Here is a 19194-nt window from a genome sequence, read left to right as displayed (position 1 = left end):
CCTACTACATGAAAAATGTGAAATACATTGAAAAACATGATTATAATCACATTTTTTCATGTATTTCACATTTTTCGTGTATTAGGGTCTATTGAAAGTATGCAAGATGGGTACTACTTGGATGCAGAATTAAATTCCACATCCAAAGAGTGCCTTTACTCAAAATTTGAGTAAAATAATATGGAGATAAGTTGAAAATATGAGTTGAAAAAGTAGTTTTTTCTTTTTTCCCTCCAAAACATGATGACATAATATAATCTTATTTTTTTATTCCAATATTATTTTATAATATTCCTTAAAAATTTCTCTAATGAGTTGGAAAATTACCATATAATAATAATCAAGGAGTTAAATTCATAGCTTACAATTATATGAATCATCGGGAAGCATGGAAGATCTTGGAAGTAGAGTTTGGCACAAAGAGGAGTGACATGTAGCAGCAGGTTATGTCACAAGCAAAGACATCAGTTGCAGATCTGAGCATAGATGAGAAAGAATTTGAGAGGACAACAGAGCTTGAAAAATCCCACTCAAAAGTGGATGATGGTTGTCAAGACTGTAATATACCTAGGTGGGATAATATGGAGTACAAAGGGAGGCACCCAAGGGAATAATGTAATAATTGGATGGGCAATAGTAATAAAAAAGGTGGTTAACCAGTATCATGTAAGGGACCATAAGTAGTTAGAAATAATGTAATAAGCCCATGCTATTAGATAGATGGTATTGAGGGAACCATAGTAATGATCCATGGTATTGTATGTATGAAGGAGGGGTCAATGATTATTGTATGAACAGGCATATGGCTTGTGGAGTGTTCTTCTTCCTTAAGGAATGAATGTATGGTGTTGCCCTAACTTAAGGGTTTGATCAATAAAGTGAATAAATTCTATCTATATTAAGATCTTGTTATTCTTGGTTTTATTTATATTATCATATATTTTTAAGTCAGATTTATAACAAGTGGTATCAGAGCACTTTCTTGGGCAAAGCAGAGATTTTTTTTTTTTGTTTTAATTTTTTGTAAGAAATTTTTGGGCGGTGAGTTTTTAGATCAAATCTGTAAGTTTGGGTGCAAAATATGCAAAATCTAATTGCAGATCCGGATTCTTTGTGAAAAATACCCAAGTTCAAAAAAAAATCTGCCAAATCAGAGTCTTGATGAAGGAGATATCGTTGATTTAAAAATCAGTGGTGTTGCAAACATTTTTAGGGGCAGCGAGTTTGCAGATCAGATCTGTATGATTTGGGGCAAAATCTGAAAAATCTAATTACAGATCTGGATTGTTGGTGAAAAAATACTTAGTTTGAAAAAAAAATCGGCCAAATCGGAGTCTGGATGAAGGAGATCTCACTGATTTAAAAATCAGTGTTGTTGCAGACATTTTTTGGGGCAGCGAGTTTGTGGCATAGATCTGTACATTCTGGTGCAAAATCTGCAGAATCTAATTGCAGATCTGGATTATTTGTGAAAAAATACCCAATCTAAAAAAACAGTCAAATCAGAGTCCGGATGAGGGAGATATCGCTGATTTAAAATCAGCGATTTTTTCAGCAAATTTTTGTGACGGCGGAATAAGTGCAGCGCAAATAGGAAATTTCAGTGCCTAGATCGGGATTTCTACCACATGAAAAAATGCAGAATGGTTGTTCCATTTCTGAAAACAGGTCATAATAGAGATTCTGAGCAATATTGACGGAATTGTGGCAATTTCAAATTTTCGCCAAATAAGTGAATTTTTTTCAAAACGCTCTTCATGGCGGTTCTATGTTTTACAGGCAAAGATAATGGTCCTACTATTGAAGAATACATAAAAGCAAAAAAATCATTATGGGCACATCATGGGAGATTTTTTGTAGTGGGTAATTTTCAAGATGAGGTGACCACATGGTGGGGATTATTTAACTAAAAGAAGTGTTCCAACTTGCCCAATGAAGAATTTGAAAAATTACTTTTACACAGATGGTCTCATGCCAAAAAACAAGATAATGAGAAACATGCGGGGTTATTTCCTTATTGCAGGTTCAGAGATTGATTCAGAAGGAGGAGATCATTGTGTCTATAAATCCCAGCTGCAAGAATAATTTTATCAATGTCAATTTGGTAAAAAAATTGCAAGTTCCAGCCAAACACATTGAAAACACACAGGTTGATGATGAGGATGTTCAAGTTTATAAGGATTTGAAGCTTTTTATGGATAAGTATGTGTTGCATGGTGATTTTTATATTTCAAATATAGATAACAAGGATGTTGTTTTGGAATATCCTTGGATGGAATCCGTGGGTACTATCAATATTAATGTGCATAAGAAATTCCTCAAGCTCTAGTATAAAAAGAAGAAAATTACATTACAAGATATTTCGATTGATAAACAGGAAGAGTCCACAGAGGTTGAAGTAGAAGATATTTCAGGGACTGACATATCAGATGATGAGCCATTGATGGTCGACAACCACACACAAACATCAAACCAGGTACTAGAAAAACAGGTAGAGGTGGAAGCAGAAAATGTTACATTAGAGGGGGACTCAGTAGTTGAAGTAATATTGAAAAATAAGAAACAACAGGCACCACAACAGGTAGCAGATACCCATCAGGCTCCATTAGGTGGTAAACTAGAGAAAGATACATCATTGGTTAACACTTCAACATATCGCCACCCACATCACACCGCAAGAAAACAACCAACAAGATGGCAACGAATTAGCCACAAGGAAAACAACCCCCACATGACAGATAGAGAGGAGCAAAGATCCACCTACTACACATCAACACAGAAGAGCTACCACAGTCAACTTCCATCTCAAGCAAGCAAGGCACCAGTGAAATCGAGGGTTCACTTTTCTCTTAGATAGCTAGATGCACGTACATGGTACCAGTGGACTACTCTTTTGAGCAGATCTTATTATTTGCATTATTCCCATGGTTTGAGGACGAAACATGTTAAGAGGGGGTGGAATGTAGTATACTTAGGGGGGATAATATGGGGTACAAAGGGAGGTACCCAAGGGAATAATGTAATAATGGGATGGGCCATAGTAATAAATAAGGTGGTTAACCCGTATCATGTAAAGGAGCACATGTAGTTAGTAATAATGTAATGGGCCCATGGTATTAGATAGATGGTATTGAGGAAACCATGGTAATGACCCATGGTACTGTATGTATGAAGCGTATATAAAGGCTAGAGACTCCCATTGAAAGATGTCAAGGAATATTGTATGAACAAGCATATAGCTTGTGGAGTGCTCTCCTTCCTTAAGAAGTGAATGTATGGTGTTGCCCTACCTTAAGGGTTTTGATCAATAAAGAAGCATTTATATATATTCAGATCTTGTTATTCTTGGGTTTATTTCTATTTCTCATATATTTTCAGGTTAGATCTATAACAAAGACCATAAAATTGAAACACATTATGCAAGCATGCATATGGATAAAGAAGATGCAACAAAGATTGCAGAGAGAGAAGTTGAAGCCTCTGTGTGTGAAACAAAGCAAGAGAAAATAAATGCTCAAGGACTCCACTATAATGTGAATGATATAGATGATGGTGAATCCCATTGTGATAAGACACATGTGGATGATGGTTGCAAAGTTATTTGTGAATTCATGAATCCAACCACAGCTGATGGATTTGGTGAAGTTGAAATTGTCAATGAGCACATGCATGCGTGGATATCCCACCATAGTATGGGCGAACATTATGTTGATGTTATGTGTGGTTTATTTTTTGAAACAGAGATTGGTTGTGCCAATATGGTAAGCGCAATGTTTGATGAAACATTAAAGGTTGAAGTTGCCACTATAACAACAAGATATAAAGTAGTATGCGATCTAGCAACAATTGATGATAAAAAACAGGATAAAGTGATAGAAGAATTTTTAATGAGAATATCCACTAACAATATAACATTGGAAGACAACCTCCATGCATTTGAAAAGAAGGAAGATGAAGAAAATGAATCTCTCACTAAAGAGAGTCTTATTAAAGATGTTTTTAACATTGTTTTTTTAATATGCAGGTGTTCATAATAGCATAGGAAAAGAAGTTGAAAGCAAGGTTGTTAATAAGTTTCATGCAGATTTGAAACTCATTGAAGAATCGATTCAAAGACCAATAGGACAAATTGAAACGAGTCAAACTCATGAATATAAAGCACAAGCAGCAAAGCAAAGAAGACAATTTGAAGATGCAATGTTTTGGCAACAGTTTGTGGTTGAACGAATATTTGAAGAGGAAGTTGTAGAAGTCATGATCCAGATTTTTTTCCAAAACAAGTTCAAGACAAATCAAAGAAAAATTGCAGTAGCAACAAGTGAATAAGCCTACAACAAGAAAGTTCAACAGAGAATGAAGCAATTTCGAGGATTTAAAATTTGGAAAAAGAGAAAAAGGAAATGCAAAATTGTGAAAGTCTTGAGTCATTGTAAGCCTAGCTGAGACATAGACCAGCAAGCATGTTTAAGTGATAATCAAGTCGAGTTATGTTGAGTCATATAGTCGTAATTAAGGGGGAGTGTTAGTTAGCTCAAACATAAAGAGTGTGATTAAAAGTTGAGTGTTTGAGTGTTGAATCAAGTCGAGTTAAGTGATAGATGACTTTTAGTGTGTGATTGCATGTGATTGCATGTCAAGAACTTTTTGGCAAGTAACTAGTTGGAAAAGGATAAATACCTTTCACCAGGTTCATTGTAAGAATCATATTTTCTATGATCAATAAAAAACCGCAACTTGTGTTTTATTTGTAAATTATTTGTGCTTTGTCTCCCCGCTTTCCAACATAAACTGCAAGCCATTCTTTAAGACCCACGACTGCTATTTAAAACATAAATAAATAAACAAAGACCACTGACGGTGAAAATGGGCTTCCATCTCATGCACGTTATTGAAGCTTCAATGTCTCTGTATTGGGGAGTCCGAGAAACTCGTTGCAAGACAAGAATAAGCCGAGTGGCCTGTGTGTACGCCTTTTGAAACATATTTATAGCGTTGAGTATATCGTTGACTAAAACGATATACTCAACGAAAAATATATAAAGTAAGTGTTTAACTCTTTCACCGAGCCTCACAACTCTTTCACCGAAGAATATATGAGAAGAATATATGCGAAGAATAATAGAAGGTGTTCACTCTATCTTACCATTCATATAATTGAGTACTTATAATCAATAAAATGATTATATAATAAAGAATAATACTATAGAAAAATAAACTATGTGATATATTTAAGGTGATAAAAACATACAGTATATCACACTAATAAAAATGAAACTAATGACAATAAAAGTGCTTTCAACTTATAGTTTCAAAATGGAAATACAAGGTGTTCACTCTATTTTACCATTCACATAATCTATCTCATAGAAAAATACAATAGATATTGAACAATATAAATTAGTTGTGAGAATATTAATAGTTTGTAACAGCATTTCCGGTAAAAATCACATAAAATAAAATCTAGATACTAATAAAAATGAAACTAATGACAATAAAAGTGCTTTCAACTTATAGTTTCAAAATGGAAATACAAGGTGTTCACTTTATTTTACCATTCACATAATCTATCTCATAGATAAATACAATAGATATTGAACAATATAAATTAGTTGTGAGAATATTAATAGTTTGTAACAGCATTAAATCACATAAAATAAAATCTAGTACTAACCAGTATGGTTTAATGTTGTCAAACGAAGCTATTTTATTTTATGTGATTTTTACCAAAAATGCTATTACAAGTAATATGGATCACAAAAATCTAAATTATACAAATATTAATAATGATTGAAAACCCAATTTTTTTTAATATTTAATATTTATATTTTATAATTAATTTATTTTTTATTTTTTTAAATTTATATTATTAATTTTGTAAATTAAAATTTTAAAATAAATTTGAATTATTATTTTTAAATAAATTTAAACTGTGAAAACTATTTTTTATAATTAAATAAATAATTTATTTGAAAAAAAAAACATAATTAAAAAAACAAAGCACCAGTGTGAAAAGGGGAGCTCGAGTGTAAAAATATTTTTTTGTTATTTTGGAAAGTTAACCGACAAGGCTACTAAGATCAAAGAAAACGACCCAGTGAATTTCGTAAATAGCAGCACAACCTTCGAGAGAACATGTCCTCACGCTCATACAACAAAATAGGAAATAATCAAAGAAGCACTAAAAGAGGTGTTGCCCGTTCTACCGAGAGGAAGCTAAGCCGATTTAGTTGCGGTTGATAGAGTGAAAGATTTATAAATATAATAAGGAAATTATTGTAATTTGGAAATTTATATATATAATAAAAAGGTTATGAGTTAATTTTAATTTGAGGAGAAAAAAGAATTACATATTTTATTGTAAAACAGATCATTTTGCTAAATAAAATTTGATTATATATTAATTTTTTCATCTGATTAGAATAAAAATTTATTAGAATTGGAATAATTTCAAATCCCTACGAAATTGATGGGCACCAAGTCCCGTGGCAGAAATATAATTTTTTTGAACCGAGCCACATGACACAAATCTATTTTTTAAATTTATTAAAAGTCAATGCAACCAAACAAACTCCAAATCTAATTTTTTAAATTTATTATAAGTCAATGCAACCTAACAAACTTTGTAACACATTTGCAACTTTTGATAAGCATTCCAACGAAGCATATGTTGAGCATATTCCCTTGATAATGAAAATAAAAAAAGTCAACCCTTTTACAATTTTAATAAATAAGCATTTGGCCATTTATCTTGTTTATATGGCTATAATAGTTGAATGTGTCACTTACATGCATGAGCACACCAATCCTTCCAAAAAAAAATCACTTTCTCCTCAACTATATTTGAGTAGTTTTTAAGTGCGATTTTTGGAAAAGTTTTCCAATTTATTTTCCCATCTAATTTTCTAGAACCCTGTAGGGATTGAAGTGTGATTTTTCCAATTTATTTTCCCATCTAATTTTTCTAGAATCAGGTAAAGATTCATGTTTAAAAGATGAACTCTTCATAATAGAAATGCCCCAATAATTTTTCAGTGTGCTGAATAGATATATCCCATATAATTAAAAAAAAAAACTAATTTAAACAACACAAATCAAAATTTAACCACAAATCTTTTCACCAATCTCACCAAAAATCAACCTCAAATTCTATAAAACCACACTTAAAACCTCCGGACATACCTTAACACCACACTTATACCTCCCAACATAGCAACAAACACAAACATATATTGTTTACCATACAAGTAAAGGATTTGAGGGCAATCATGTGAATGCTACTGACGTACGATCTCTTCACAAATATTTATATGAATACTTCCTCACTAGAAACATCGCCGCATGGTGTGCCGTGACGCAAATCGGCCATTCCCTGGACCGGAGCACACATATTGAGCACAGAGCCAATAATGGCTACACCCAAGGCTGCAGTGAAGTTGGAATCTGCCTTTATGAACTCCACACGATGCATGATTGAGGAGTGAACTCATTAATTCTCATCCAATACCTGACTCATCGTTAGGCGCTGTTGGCAAGTGTTGAAAGCTTCCTGCCGCTAAATTACTGGATGCTGCACCTGTAATTATGGATTGAGCCGGTTATCTGTGAGGTCGAGAGTGATTGTGGGGAACGGACTCGAGGTCGATATTCTGGCAGTGCAGGGTATAAACTGATTTCCTCCTACAAAATTTTCTCTATTCATCTCCTTACCAATGAGGCCGTTGGACAAGCCAGCGTCCATAGCAACGACAGCGCCCATAGGACTCAGAGAATGAGTATGTTCGTCTTCGTAGCTTGTTACTACAATTGTGGGGTCTTGGGCGCATCTCTGAACCTGCTCATAATACGCCAACATTTTAACATATTTATATTAGCAGACAGTCTTGCATGTATTTAGTAGGCAACGAGAGTATTCATAGAAGATTTATTTCTGAAAAAGGACGAGATCAAACCTGTTTTTTAACTGAGCAACTGGGCGCCATAGCACATCTGTAATAAGATTTCGGACATGGATTGTTTCTTGTCGACTTTTGACCATATTTTCGCCACCGGCAGCCATCGTTTATCTGTTTATGATGGATCACATCAATCCTTTTTTTAACATGACGGAAATCAAGAATGAACGTGCATACATAATCCCATCTAATCCCTGGTTTGATTCTGAGCAACGTGCCATTCCTAGTTAAGCATTTTAACATACCAGACTCGGCGGCTTTAAATGGGTTGGGCTAGTCCCAGATAATTATACATTCACACAAGAACTACGAATTCAATTATTACCACGGATGCGTCACATCTTGTCCGCATGGATACGGTTCTTTTGGTCACGGTCGCCGTTTGCTCGCCGGAGCTGTTACTGAGCGCCTTATGCTTCTTTTTTGGTGACTCCTCCATCAACGAATTAATCGTCCCATTCTGAAACTGATCCAACCGCATGTGATTTATCTTCCTCTTATTGGAAAGCAGCTGCTGATCGTCCATAAATCTGGTGTTCTTCCCAACCTTCTCCCGAACTCGTTCATGAGAATCGGAAGCCTGGTGGGAAACTGCAACCCTGGAGTCGGTATGAACAGATCTTGGAGACAATATTCTGAAATTGAAATTGTCTTCAGTTCCATGTTCTGCACCGAATATCTACGAGATCAAAAGGAAAAAAACATTAAAACTTCTGAGATTCTTGAAGCCTAATTGAATCCCAAGGCTAAATTATAACCTTCCCAAAACCATAAATACCTGGCTTCCATCAACGCGCATCAAGCGTTGTTTTTCCTTATACTTGATTTGTTTATGCAAGTCATCATATTTACTAATCATGTACTTCAACATAGAATTGAGCTTGCGATTCTCCTCTTGCATGCGATTTATCTGGGTCAAAAGTATAGTCATCTGCATGAATTACAAGCTATTCTGTGAGACTCAGTACTGATATTTAGATCATCAATAAATACCTTATTTTTACGAGAGTACCTTATTTTTGTTGGCTTCCATCTCATGTGCGTTGTTGAAGCTTCTGTAACTCCAGGAAACTCGTTGCATGAAAAGGAATAAGCCGAGTGCCGTCTGTGTGAGACTTACGAAACATATTTATGGCGCTCAGTATATCGTTGACTAAAACGAATGGCTTCAGACAGATGGCAAGGAAGCCTTGTATTTCCTAATTGGTATACGCCCGCAAAACTGACAATGGTGAGAGACTGAATCCAATTGGCAATCACTCGGCATCATGTTGACCATTGACTTGAATAACCGTACTTCTAAGTGAAATGTTACCAAATTTGGAAAGAGTCCTCGCACTTTCTGCATGTGTAATAATTATCAAAGTATGATTCCATTCAAAATTCCACATACAGTCTAGGTCGGTGCGCCGTGTTTGTATTTTCGTGAGAATAACGCGGTGTCATACTTCTAAGTGAAATGTTACCAAATTTGGAAAGAGTCCTCGCACTTTCTGCATGTGTAATAATTATCAACGAAGAGAATTTTGGTTTTAAAGACCTTTCAAAGTATGATTCCATTCAAAATTCCACATACCGTCTAGGTCGGTGGGCCGTGTTTGTATTTTCGTGAGACTAACGTGGTGTCATCATTCATGGTTTTGATATATGGTCAACAGTCACTTTGATTACCCGAATCAATTGGGTGTAGTAGACGACAAACCATCACTTTCAAGAATTATTTATAGATTTGGTGAGACTGAGCATACCTCCTACATTGGAATGCGAATGCTGTAGCCAAGTCAAGGTGTGTCCCCAATCAAAATGTCAAATAAGTCATCCCACATTTAATGAAATTGAAATTGGTTAGTGGATGTTGATCGACAAGTAGTTCAGAGCCATATGGTTCAACGAGAATTTTGGGCGGTGAAAGCTTAGGTGTGATGATTTATTAAAAAAACACATTTTCAATTAAACTTAGGCTATTAGTATAAGATTATGGAAACTTATGCAACTCGTAGTTATTAAGTAGTTATAAAATCGAAAAGAGTTCAGTATAGACAACCTGTTTTACTACAAAGCTAACAACCACTTTAGTCGTGCACGCTGTCACATTTGTGTTTATTTAAATTAAATTAGCAATTGCTTCTAATGGTGTAAGGTACTGGTAAGGTATATTGATTAGTAGATTTGAGAAGTTTATCTCGAGCATATTGTTGAATTCACATATATGGTTTATCAAATTCTCTAATGCAAATACCACGAGGCAAATCCACTACTCACAACCTGTGTAAGGTACATCGAAGGAATAGTAGATTTGAGAAGTTTATCTCGAGCACATTGTTGAATGCGTACATAAGGTTTATTGAACTCTCCAATGCAAATGCCACAAGGCAAATCCACTACTCACAACCTATGTAGGTTTGAGAAGTTCATCTCGAGCACACTATTGGATGCACACATAAGGTTTACCAAACTCTCTAATGCAAATGCCAAAAGGAAAACCCACTACTCACAACCTATGCATGAGGACAAAGTGTTGACAAACCTTGCCCCAAGTAAAAAACTTCAAGTAATTATGCGGTCCCTTTGAGGGGAAACCTTCTCTTTGTGGATGAAATCCATGGCTTTTATTTCTAATATGATGTCTCAATTACAGCAAAACCTAGAGTATATCCAACCCAACCATTAGAGGCTGCTATATGTGGGAAGTTAATTCATTGAAGGTTTCCTTATAACATATTATGTCATCAACAAGGATGTGATAATGCATTAACTTTTAAGCCTTTTGGAGGAGACTTAGGTTTCACTGCACCCTCCACTTCCCATCCCTATTCCTTCAAGGATGCAGTGAAGAATGGGCTATTATCATTTCATTAGAATTTGGAAATTTGTGTTATCACTTTGTGGGTGGTTGAAAGAACCAAGACTCTTTACTATGAGCTCATCATCTACTCCATGGGTTTTATTAATTGCAAATTTTAAAACTATGAAGGATCTTCCAAAAGTTTTCGATGAAGGAACTTAGTTTTAGGGTGGAGAAAAACCTCCCCCTTTAACCATGGCTCCTAAAATTTGACCAACCTCCATGATTGTCACAACTACTCTAGTATGTTTAAGACTTCCAAATCTTCCTCCTCACTAGTGGTATTTGACATTAACTTGAAGTTATTGGAAACTCCCTACATTACTTTGTTAGAATAGATGGAGATTGTATTTCACAAGATCTTGTCACCTCTAATCATATCGATGTAGACATAAATCATTGTTTATCCAACAAGATACTCACAGAATGGGATGCAATCACTTTTTCCTGGGTGTTATATTATGAAAGCATAGCTTTAAAATGTAGATCATTCTAGCAAACCAACACCTTTACGAACTCCAATCATCTTCTTATGTCTCTCCTTCATTTAATGGTATTAGGATAAATGGTAGAGAGTGGAAATTATATATATATATATATATATATATATATATGAACCAAATTGTAAACAATACTCAAAGCAGCCATAAACAATATTGATAGAGAAGATAGCCTAGTTGAAAACAAAGGAGCATATTCTGGCTCCACACCCCTCCCTTGTGGTAGTTACAGGGAGAAGGATATAGCTTAATTCTATTGAATCCCTTTAGGGTTTAGAGGACCTCCATCAATTGGAAAATTTAAATGAAGAAAATGACGCATAATGTATACCTTATGCATACAATTGTGAGCATTTGATTCCTTTTGGAAAAATTAGTCTTTGTAATGACTTCACCATCCCATGCGAACAAAGTTTAGTGGATTGACATCAAAAGGTGATTTCTATGCTTGCCTACCAACCATTTGTATCTCAATATGCATTTTTGTTTGTAGCCCAATTTGGAAGAGGAAGATAAACCAATATATTACTACTAATCAATAGACACCAATTAGATGAAATATATTTCAATTGAATAGTCATATAGTTCAATATGACTAGTTTTGGAGTAATGATGAACTATATGATGAGCATAATTAGTTATAGGAAATAAAGATGAAAAAACCATTGTAAAATTAATTATTTAACTTATAAAAATACAATATTATATTATAAAAAAATCAAACCTCTTTATTATGTGATGAAAAGTTTGAATATATTTTTTCTAATCCATATATAATCAACCTATAGAATAAAGTATATATTTATATATGTGGATGGAAAATATTAAATATATTGGTTAAATTCAAATTTTGAATTAAGAAAAATAAACTCTATGTCTTGAATGATCTGTAGATTTTAAAAATGACAATAAGTAACGATAAAAACTTAAGAAATACCCTTCAAATTTAGCCCGTTTGAATTGTCTTGCAAACCTGATCCAAGGAAATGTTAATGTGGCTTTCGTTCAGAGAGGAAAAATTTGTTTCTACACGCTATTAAAGAGATTTTAAGGTAAAAAATGGGCCTCAAAGCAAAAAATACAACAAAAATCCACTTTATAAGAATGAGTAGGATTCAATATGATGCTGTCAACCATGGTTATGATTCACTATTTTTGGAGTAAAATGGTAAAATGATAAAAAAAAAACTTTTTTCAACTCATATTTTAAACTTATCTCCCTACGATTTTACTCAAATTTTGAGAAGAAGCACTTCTTGGATGTGAAATTTAATTTTGCATCCAAAGAGTACCTATGTTGCATACTTTCAATAGACCCTACTACATGAAAAATGTGAAATACATGAAAAAACATGATTATAATCACATTTTTTCATGTATTTCACATTTTTCGTGTATTAGGGTCTATTGACAGTATGCAAGATGGGTACTCTTTGGATGCAAAATTAAATTCGACATCCAAAGAGTGACCTTACTCAAAATTTGAGAAAAATGATATGGAGATATGTTGAAAATATGAGTTGAAAAAGTAGTTTTTTCTTTATTCCCTCCAAAACATGATGACATAATCTAATCTTATTTTTTATTTCCAAAATTATTTTATAATATTCCTTAAAAATTTCTCTAATGAGTTGGAAGATTACCATATAATAATAATCAAGGAGTTAAATTCATAGCTTACAATTATATGAATCATCGGGAAGAAGTCTCGTTGCTCTTGGGCATAGAGGCCACGAGTAGGAGAATATGAATCCACAATGCTAATTGGAAAATAGAATACGTGTTTTGACGTAGCTATTTCAAATTCCCATCTTTTTCATTTTTTTTTGATAACATTTGATGGATTATTGGTCATTACAACTTCTCCCATGGCTATGAAAACCTATACTTAACTGCCATATTTGGATTTAACCCCCACACTTATCTTCTAGATTGATGACTCATATATTCTAATTAAGGGAAAATCTTTCTGTATGTTGTACGTTTTCTTTGATCCCAATCTCCTTCCATGGCTCATGACATAATTCATTCATGAACTGGGGTGGATATGAAGAACACGGGGGATTCATTGTGGGAAAAATTTATACCGCGTGGGTTCATATTGGGGGATATTTATTAAGGAAAAAATGACATAATATATTGGGGGATATATAGAAGGTAGAGAGTTTTTATATTGGCAAATATAAAAATGGAGCCCAAAGCTAATGAAAAAATATAAAGGGATATAAAAATGTTAATGAAAAAACAGATACCTACAATATCTAGTGAAAGTAGGGGTTTTTAAATTGGGAAGGTATATTGGGTTAGTATTGGTAGGGGGTTAAATAATGTGATTTTTAGAGGTTTTTTCTAATATGTAGTAAAATTAAGAGTATTGTTTAATGTTTGATGAATGCACGTGATATGTCAGAGGTTCATTGAGTGAAGCCCTCATGATGAATAACATTTCCTGATCAATCCAGTAAGACTAGTAGGAGATATTATGTATCACATAGAAATGAATAAAGTAATTGAGATTAACGAGTGAAGTATAAAGCGAATCAGAAGTGGACGAGCTTCAAAGTAAATACCTTGCGTAGGTTAACCAAATATTGGAAATTTTTCCAGTTCTAACAATTACACTTGTACCTCTTTTTCTATCCTCGAGTGAATATTTGTTTGTTGAAGGTATACTTGCATTTCCTCAGCTAGGTTTTCTGTCACTTTACAAAATCACTGATGATTTTCCCAATTTTCCTTGTTATGTCAATGGAAGAGCACATGTGTTGCAAATAGGAGGTTGGGGGTTCGATTCTATCATGCCCTAACATGAATTAGTCACTGAAGAAACCAAAATATTCATATTCTGTATTTGGTTTTTAAAGAGATTTTTTATTGTCTCTAGGGAGACAATAACTGGGATTAAAGACATATTGTCTCTACCAAGACTATGTTTTTAATTGTAGCTATAGTCTCTTGAGAGACAAAAATGAATTTCCTCTTAAGGGATAGTAATAGTTGTGTTTTATATTGTCTTTATAAAGTCAATTTTTAAGACAACAATTTGAGACACTCACTTAAAGACAAAATTTAAGACAATTTACAAGTTTTTGTTGTCTCAAGTTAAGACAGTTTACTCAAAAATTGTCTTAAAACTCTCCTTTGTGTAGTAGTGCATCTAACATCTAACCCCTAAACATCTAACATCTAACGCCTACACATCTAGCCCATACTGGCTTATAGAGTGCCTCTTAGTGCAATATATATAATATATACACTTCAGAACTTCATACTTAAATTCAATCAATAAGTATATAAAAATTTATTTTTTATATATTTTTAAATTTTTTATTGCTAAGTTAACTATTTATATAAATAATGGTAAAAAAGTATTAAAACATCTAACTATATGTATTATCACGATTTTAATAAAATTTAAAAAGGGGAAAATATATAGAGAGATTATTCCTCTAGCGACTTGGTAACTCTTGAGTTAATATGGATCTATGGTAACCTCATCTATAAACATTGGATTTATATGTGATTTATATCCAAAATGAAATATATTTATAATTGTTGAAAAATTTTGGTAAAAAGTTGTGTAAAAAATTTAACGTGTCCAACATTTTGAGTGGACACTCCACCTATCATCAAAGACTAAAACCCTCAAGGTCATATATATATATATATATATATATATAATTAATTATAATTATATATAATTGAGATCTTTTAAATAACATATAAACTCATAACTTAATAGGCCTTCCTCCTGTTTTGTATTAATTTAGATAGATATTAAATCATTGTTTATTTGTTAGAAGTTTTGGAGGTTTTTTTTGGCTTACTCTTCAATCTAATACTTGGAATAATGCTTCCATGGCTTCCATGCTGAGTTTGGAATTGGTTTGAGAATTGTAGGAGGTAGTTGAGAGATTTTCTCAACGCCCTATCTCCAAGGTTAGAAGTGGTTGGATCTAGCTCAGCTATATAATCGTTTTGTAAATGAATAAAAGTGTGCAATAGAAAACATAATTTTTTGTGTGTAATGATTTCTCTTACAATTTTAAACTTGGTATCAGAGTCGATATGGGCTTCACTCCCTCAAGGGAGAGCTAAACTTGGTATCAGAGTCGATATGGGCTTCACTCCCTCAAGGGAGAGCCCAGGAAAATGGAAGAGTTCTAAAGTTTTATATTTTGTACATAAACTAGGATAAAGTGTGAGATTAAATTAGTTTATTGTGGGAGATTTTCGAGTCTGCCTATATGTTTTGTACATAAATCTGGTTTCCATACTTTCCCCTTGCCTTTGGCTTGCATTTTCATTGATGGTTGGAGGTTGCTGTTGCAGTGATGGGCAAACAGAATTAGTTCTTTGCGCACCTGCAAGAATGAAAACTAACTCTCTGAGGTAGCCTGTTCTACACAGTTGAGTCAAACAGTTATTTGACATCTCGTTTCTGGCCAAAGCGAGTATCGCCCTTAATGCAGATCAGTGGAGGGGCAACGTCCAACAAGATTTCTAATTGACAGAAGCCCCATTATCTGAGAAAATTTAACCCATGGAATGCTAGAGGTGTTAGGCACAGGTGGAAAATTTTTGGAGTATTTTTGTCAAAGCAGAAGCCATGTTTTGAAAAGGATGGGAATCCTAGGTGTATAAGAACTTTGTCTAAGATGAAAATTTAATTGTTGAACACTGCTTGTTTATTTCAAGGAGGTTGAATCGCACATGAGTTATCTTTTTTGTTGAATGTTCGGTACTCCAACAAAAGCGTAGTGTAAGGTAGAACGCTCTTGAAATCTAGTATCACCCCATCACATCTACTTTTTCTACTCCGTTTGTAATGGGTTGGTCACAATATAAGAGTGTCTCCGTCTCATTATTATTAGATCTGCTGTTTGAATCCCCACATCTACTAATTGCAACAAGTGCTTGATAAAATGTCAGTCATAAACCTATATGTGTGATTCAACATGATGTCCCTCATGCATAATATAAGCTTGTCTCAATGAACGTGATCTCTCTCACACTGTGCTCTGAAGGTACATGTTACATTGGTATTTTGTAGGACTTAGAGACAGAAATCGGGTTGTCGCCATTGGATTAAGCCACAAAGATATATTGCATATTTATAAATTATTGGTCATAGTCTTCGTTCCTTTTTTCCTAATTTAATAAACACCAACGGATTATAATTATACTTAAAAACAATCATGTCATTCTATTTGCTCGAGCGGATTATAATTATATTTAAAAACAATCATGTCATTCTATTTGCTCGAGCTTTTCATGTATGGTACACGCGTTGTTGGTTTGTTGTCTCAACTTGATGGGGATGTTGAGGAAGTGGGTTTGATGCTTTGTGTGAAAAGGTTATTCACAAGGGGAGACTGCAAAGTAATTACCAATATATTATATTGTTAAACTATATTTTTAATATTTTTTTGTTTGGTAAAAGGCCAGAACCAATTAATGAATAGAGGGATACAATTAAATTAGTGGTTCTCAATGTTTTTTTTGGTGTGAAGAGTACATAGAGTTAATTTGATTATGTAAGTTTGTTATATCCTAATGGGTCTTGTGCTTCGGGTTTCAAGAACATCAGTTACAACTTATTCATAACTTATTCATGTGTGTGTAAATTCATGTATGTCAAAAGGTTAGTTGTATGGTTGATGGTTGGATAAGCTTAGTACATAGACAACTTAAGTGTGTATTTCGATGTATACTACTAGGATAGGAGTATGTTTATAGAGATATTCAGTATCTAAGCTATTCTTCGAGGATGTCAAGAAGTGTCAATTGTACAAAGTTTGTCAACAATGGTCAGAGGCAGTTATGTTTGAAATGGAGGTCAAGTGACAGTTCAAAGATATGGTGCTGAAGAAAGAGTGGTGTTTGTGAGATTCCAAAGTAGATGTGAGTAATGATGGGGATCAGTGAGACGAGGTACCTCAGAGATTTTCCCAACTCCTATCTCCAAGGTTAGAAGTAGTTGGATCTTAGTTCAAATATATAATTGTATTGTAAATGAATGAAAATGTGCAATAGAAAATATATGTTTTGTGTGTATTTATGTGTGTCATGGATGCTCTTCCAATTTTAAACTATAATTTGATTAGAAGGATTGGTTGGAATTACAAGTTTGAGTAGTAAATTATCCATAATCCAAAGTTCTAGAGATTCTTCAAGATTGTAAATCCATATATTTAATAAAAAACCTATATTAAACAACCACAAAAATAAAAAATCAAGGTCTGACCATTTTTTTTGGGGGCAAAATTCTATCCAAAAATTCAGAAAAATATAGTAGGTTAACGACGGATTTAACCCAACGTCAATTTCCATATTCCTTTAAAAGTTGAAATTGGGCTCTGTTACTTGCATGCATGAATTTACCAGTTGCACTAGTCTGTTCAGTGTTTTAACGAATCTAAAAACCATTCTCATGACATATATATTTTACAATACAAGTAAAATCATTTTCACCCATGACATATATAGTTTACAATGTAGTAAAGGATTTGAGGGCGCTAAGAATGCTATCGACGTATGAACTCTTCACAAATATTTAAATAAATGTTTGCTGACTTGAACCATAACCGCAGCGCGTACCATGACAGAAATCAGGCATCCCGTGGTCGGGAATATACAAAATGAACAGAGCCAGCTATGGCTACAGCCAAAGCAGAAGTGAAGCTGGGATCTACCTTTATGGACACCACAAAATTCATCATTGATTATTAATTCTAATCCAAAACCTGACTTATATCGTTAGGCACTGTAGGCAAGTGTTTGTAGTTGTCTACAGTTAAAGAAATCAGGCATCCCGTGGTCGGGAATACACAAATTGAACATAGAGCCAGCTATGGCTACAGCCAAAGCTGCAGTGAAGCTGGGATCTACCTTTATGGACACCACAAAATTCATCATTGATGATTGATTCTAATCCAAAACCTGACTTATATCGTTAGGCACTGTAGGCAAGTGTTTGAAGTTGTCTACAGTTAAATGTGGATGTTGCATCTCTGATTTTGGATTGAGTTGGTTGCCTGTGAGGTCGAGAGTGACTGTGTGAAATGGGATCGATGTCGATACTCTGGGAATGCAAGGTATAAACTGATTTACTGCCACATAATTTTCTCTATTCATTTCTTTACCAATGAAATAGTTGGACAAGCCATCATGCATAACAACCATAGCTAGAGCACTCAGAGAATGAGTGTGTTCGTCTTCGTAGGTTGTTACTACAATCGTGGGGACATGGGCGCATCTCTGGATTTGCTCATAATCCGCCATCATTTTAACATATTTATATTAGAATGTAAGATTGTATATATTTCATACTCAATATCGAGAGAAAATTTCCTTCTAAAAAAGGACGAGATGGAACCTATTTTTTAACTAGGCAACTGGGTGCCATAGCACATCTGTAATAAGATCTTAAACATGGATGGTTTCTTTTCGACTTTTGCCAATATTTTTGCCACTGGCAACCATCGCTTTTCTTTTTACCATGGATTACATCAGCTCTCATTTCTTTGTTGAAACTCACAAAGTGAGCTTCATAATTGCATTAAACATATGGCTATTTATACATCTCAGCTGCCGTAGAATCTCAGCTGCCGTAGAACTACAATTACTGTCATTATTTCTTTATCTAAATTTAACTATTCTTGCCCACTGATCACCGACATTGATTACTCGCCATCATATAAAAAGTCACGGATGACGTGATTAATACTCTAACACCTCACCTTAATCACGACACACCTCACCTTAATCACGACGACCTAAACTTTAAAGTGCGCGTTGGTCTTAGTCTCAACTAGGGCTTAAACAGTACATAAAAAACTTGATAAGGGGGCTTTCATTTTTGCTATTAGTTTCACACACCTTCATTTAGGACTCC

The 19194-nt window shown here is 34.0% G+C and overlaps 1 protein-coding gene across 1 annotated transcript; it reads right to left on the bottom strand.

The window, feature by feature from the left end:
- Positions 1 to 7144: 7144 nt before the first annotated feature.
- Positions 7145 to 18581, bottom strand: LOC149265872 (putative WRKY transcription factor 36). Its single transcript, XM_089406258.1, has 5 exons — positions 18240 to 18581; positions 8731 to 8862; positions 8278 to 8631; positions 7950 to 8063; positions 7145 to 7831 (listed from the first exon to the last, which is right to left on the bottom strand). Exons 1-5 carry the CDS (start codon positions 18579 to 18581, stop codon positions 7580 to 7582), a joined length of 1194 nt encoding a protein of 397 aa, XP_089262384.1. The 3' UTR covers positions 7145 to 7579.
- Positions 18582 to 19194: the final 613 nt, after the last annotated feature.

The sequence above is a fragment of the Pinus tabuliformis genome, chromosome 6, assembly GCF_031772625.1.
Source record: "Pinus tabuliformis cultivar Carrire ecotype Pingquan chromosome 6, CPIR1, whole genome shotgun sequence".
In the NCBI taxonomy this organism is placed as follows: Eukaryota; Viridiplantae; Streptophyta; class Pinopsida; order Pinales; family Pinaceae; genus Pinus; species Pinus tabuliformis.
The sequence above is the reverse complement of the archived record's forward strand: the minus strand, read 5'-3'. Positions and strand labels throughout refer to the sequence as shown.

Coding starts and splice junctions, on each gene's coding strand:
- LOC149265872 (XM_089406258.1), bottom strand. CDS start 18,581: ATGGCGGATTATGAGCAAATCCAGAGATGCGCCCATGTCCCCACGATT. Junction 8,632..8,730: donor TGCGCGTTGATGGAAGCCAG/GTATTTATGGTT, acceptor TTGATCTCGTAG/ATATTCGGTGCAGAACATGG. Junction 7,832..7,949: donor GTTGCTCAGTTAAAAAACAG/GTTTGATCTCGT, acceptor TATTATGAGCAG/GTTCAGAGATGCGCCCAAGA.